Source organism: Protobothrops mucrosquamatus, unplaced genomic scaffold, assembly GCF_001527695.2.
Source record: "Protobothrops mucrosquamatus isolate PMUCROS unplaced genomic scaffold, P.Mucros_1.0 scaffold8947, whole genome shotgun sequence".
NCBI lineage: Eukaryota > Metazoa > Chordata > Lepidosauria > Squamata > Viperidae > Protobothrops > Protobothrops mucrosquamatus.
Window position 1 is genome coordinate 1 of NW_015394740.1, and position 3,390 is coordinate 3,390.

Here is a 3,390-nt window from a genome sequence, read left to right on the forward strand (position 1 = left end):
AACAAAATTTCTTTACTGATGGGATCTGCAGCATGCCTCTTCTGCCAGTGCGGATGCGCTGGGCTAATCCCAACCGGATGAGCCAGTTCCTCACATAACCTGGACGTATGCCAGAAGGGCTTTAAAAGTCATAACCAATACGTTGAATTGGATCTGGAAGCAAACTGGCAATCTACAAAATATTCATGAACATACATGAAATTTTTAAGCAGTCATGTTGAATATTTAAATGATTAAGAAAAAAAACAAGAAACCAAGAGAAAATGAAATTGGCAGATATGGGGCACCCTAAATGTATAAAATTTAATGGTGACTTTTCTTATAGAGAAACTATAAACAGGGTTTCAGTCTGGATTTAAAAACTATTATTTTTTCCCATTAGCTGAGCATGCTTGTGTTTCAAATCCTTGTGCTAATGGCGGAATTTGTCATGAAATTTCATCCGGGTTTAAATGTCAGTGTCCTAAAGGATGGAGTGGACCAACATGTGCAATTGGTAGGTACTGTCTGAGTCATAATATTTGTACCTTGCTGATGAAAAACTCATTTTGGTGCTTGAAAATTTCTTGCAACTCAGTTGCCATTCCCTTAGAGATATCTTGAAGAAAATGCCCATTTCTGCAATTCACACATGGACTCCCCCTTTGTCACCCTCCAGGTTTTCTATATCATATTATTTTGGATTCTTTCAATTAAAACTAAATAACATTCCACCCAGAAATATTCTTTTAAATTATTGTGGTATGTGGCTACAATACAGTGCTTAAGAATGGTATCAAACTATCCAAACGACAGAATGAGAGAGAGAGAAGTGATTTTAGAATTGATAGGAAGGATGCTCATCAGTTTATTTACTACAAAATGCTGTAATGCTCAACATATATATTTTTCTGAATTAAATTTCTTTTCCCAATGGCAATATATGAAGTTGCATTATACAGTACTTAAAAATTCTAAATATACCCATAAGTTCAAAAAGTTTGGATGCAACTTTTTTTTAAAATAGTTTATCAGAGAATGAAAAGTAATTAACATGATGAAGGGGAGAACCACAGCAGATGAGACAAAGATGCCAAAGTGTAGCATTCCTCACATGCATGAACAGGCCAGCATTTTCCCTTATTTGATTGGGATTCCTTTTTTTTTAAAACTATGTTAACCCTGTTTTAGGATTTGAACCTCATTTTGTTTTACTTTATTGCCAGTTTTGACAATTGTAGACAGTTCTGGGATTACATGTCAGATTAAATTAGCGTCTTTCTTTGCTTGAAAGATATTTTACAGTTCTAAAGCTATTTCAAACAACTTTTTTCCTCCCCAGATATTGATGAGTGTGCATCTAACCCTTGTGCTAGTGGTGGTACTTGTGTTGATCGCATTAATGGGTTTGAATGTATATGTCCACAGCAGTGGATTGGAGCAACCTGCCATCTTGGTAAGTCTTAACATTTAAAAGTGTTTCAAATTATTACTTCAAAAATATATTTAAAGATATTAAAGTCATCTTCGCTAAATTATTATTTAGCTACTGCTTATATCACTTCATAAAATAGAGTGTAAATTGTTATCTTTTGAATGCAGGAGCTATATACTGTTCAACATTTAATCAAAATTCATCTGTAATATTCTTCCCTGCTATAGATAATTATCTTTGGCAAAATAAGAGTGGATAAATTAGGCATGTAAATATTTAAGCTACTGTGTTTCACTGCAGAAAGTTTTTGTTCCTGCTATGTGGCCATTCAGTTTTCCTTATTCCTTCATTTGCTTGACTCATTTCATGATTGTGGTATGTGCATGCTGCAGGATTACTCAGAAACATGGAGCTTTCTGTACAGATGTTTTTGAATGCATAATTCAGGCTGGAGTCACCAAAAAACCTCCACAATTACTGTTTGGCCAGGGAAATAGGCAGGGCCTTTTTTTGTCATAGAACGCACCAGAACAGAGTTCTGGCACCTTTTTTCGATGGATTTTCCAGAGTTGCGTTCTTTTCCTATAGTTTCCCTTCTATCCTTGTTTGTTTTTGAAAATGCCCCATGGGCGGTACGGTGCCATGAGGCACCAGAGCACCACAGCCAGAGCGTGGCTTGATTGGCTGGGTCAGACCATGTGTTGTGGAAGCCGATGGTGGCGATGGGAGACACATAAACATTGGAAGCCATCTTTCACGAGAGGGTGAGCGAGCCTTTTGCCTTCCCTTACAGAAGGTGGGGTGTGAGGTTAAAAATAGGTGTGAAGCGAGAGGAAAGAAAGGCGAATCGAGGCATGGAAGCTTGCCCGACAGGAAAACTTTGCTGTTTCAGTTCCTTGGGTAGTTCAAAGGCTGGGATGTCTACGAAAATCTCTTTTTAGTCTTTTATACTTTATATTCAAACTGCAGAGGGGAGGAATAAGAATAAAGCTAATGTCTTGTGATTTGGAGGTAATAATAATAATAATAATATATTAATTATGTATTGGTCAGATGTAAAGGTAGACCTAGAGTATGAGGTTTAATCAGATCTATTTATTAAATTGGATTTAACTTAAAGGTAAATTATGAGTAATCTATTCACTGACAAAGTTTCAACTTTAATTTGTTTCAAGTCAATATCCATATTAAACTCCAAATGTAAATTTTTCTACCTTGTTTGACTTTTTAAAAAAAATTCAATCTTTTACAAGCAACCAAAGTTTGTTTTATTGAACCAATTTCATTCCACATAGAAAGCTGACATTTCCACTCATTAAACTAAATGGGTATGCCAGTGGTAAATGTCTCAAAAGATTAATAAAATGCCTTCTTGTAATTTAAAGCCACACAGTGCATGGTAATATTAATAGTATTAACTTACCTTGAACAAAGTCCTAGTCTTTTTAGATACAGTAAAAACTGAAAGGGGTTTTTTTCAACTACAAAGGTAAACCTTGTAGGGTAGGCAAGGCGGGTTGTATGACGTGTGTGAGTTTTGGCACTTTTTTTTTTTTTTTTTTACAAAAAGAGCACTGGAAATAGGTAATGACGTTAGAGGAGAATCAGGTCAGTGAGATCACTAATCTTAATGCCCCAGATATCTTAATCAATTTTCTGTTGAGCAAGGGATTGAATGGTTGCATAAGAGATAGAATAGATGGCGGATATCTAACCATTCTTTAAAAATGCTGCATAGCCATACATTATCCAAGGTGTCCACATTTGTTGGCTATTCTGCATCTAATCCACAATTAAGTTGTTAGTTGAAAAATTCCTAATGCAGCTGCCAGGATGGTGTGGTTTGATTTAGTTAGTTTTTAGAAAAAGTTGGAAGAAACCTGTTCAAATCATTTTTATTGCAGCTATTTCCCTGAATTTTATTTAAATAGTCATTGAGGCTTTCCTAGGGCAAAGAATGCAGCATGCATATTGAA

General features: G+C 35.5%; 1 protein-coding gene across 1 annotated transcript in view; it reads left to right on the forward strand.

The window, feature by feature from the left end:
• Positions 1-382: 382 nt before the first annotated feature.
• The window catches only part of LOC107300880 (protein jagged-1b-like), a gene marked incomplete at both ends in the record, with an annotated part of 11,189 nt that continues 8,181 nt past the window's right edge, over positions 383-3,390 (forward strand). Inside the window, 2 exons of the mRNA XM_015830164.1 lie at positions 383-496; positions 1,322-1,435. Of these exons, the coding sequence (XP_015685650.1) occupies positions 383-496; positions 1,322-1,435 (228 nt within the window). The remainder of the gene's footprint in view (positions 497-1,321; positions 1,436-3,390) is intronic.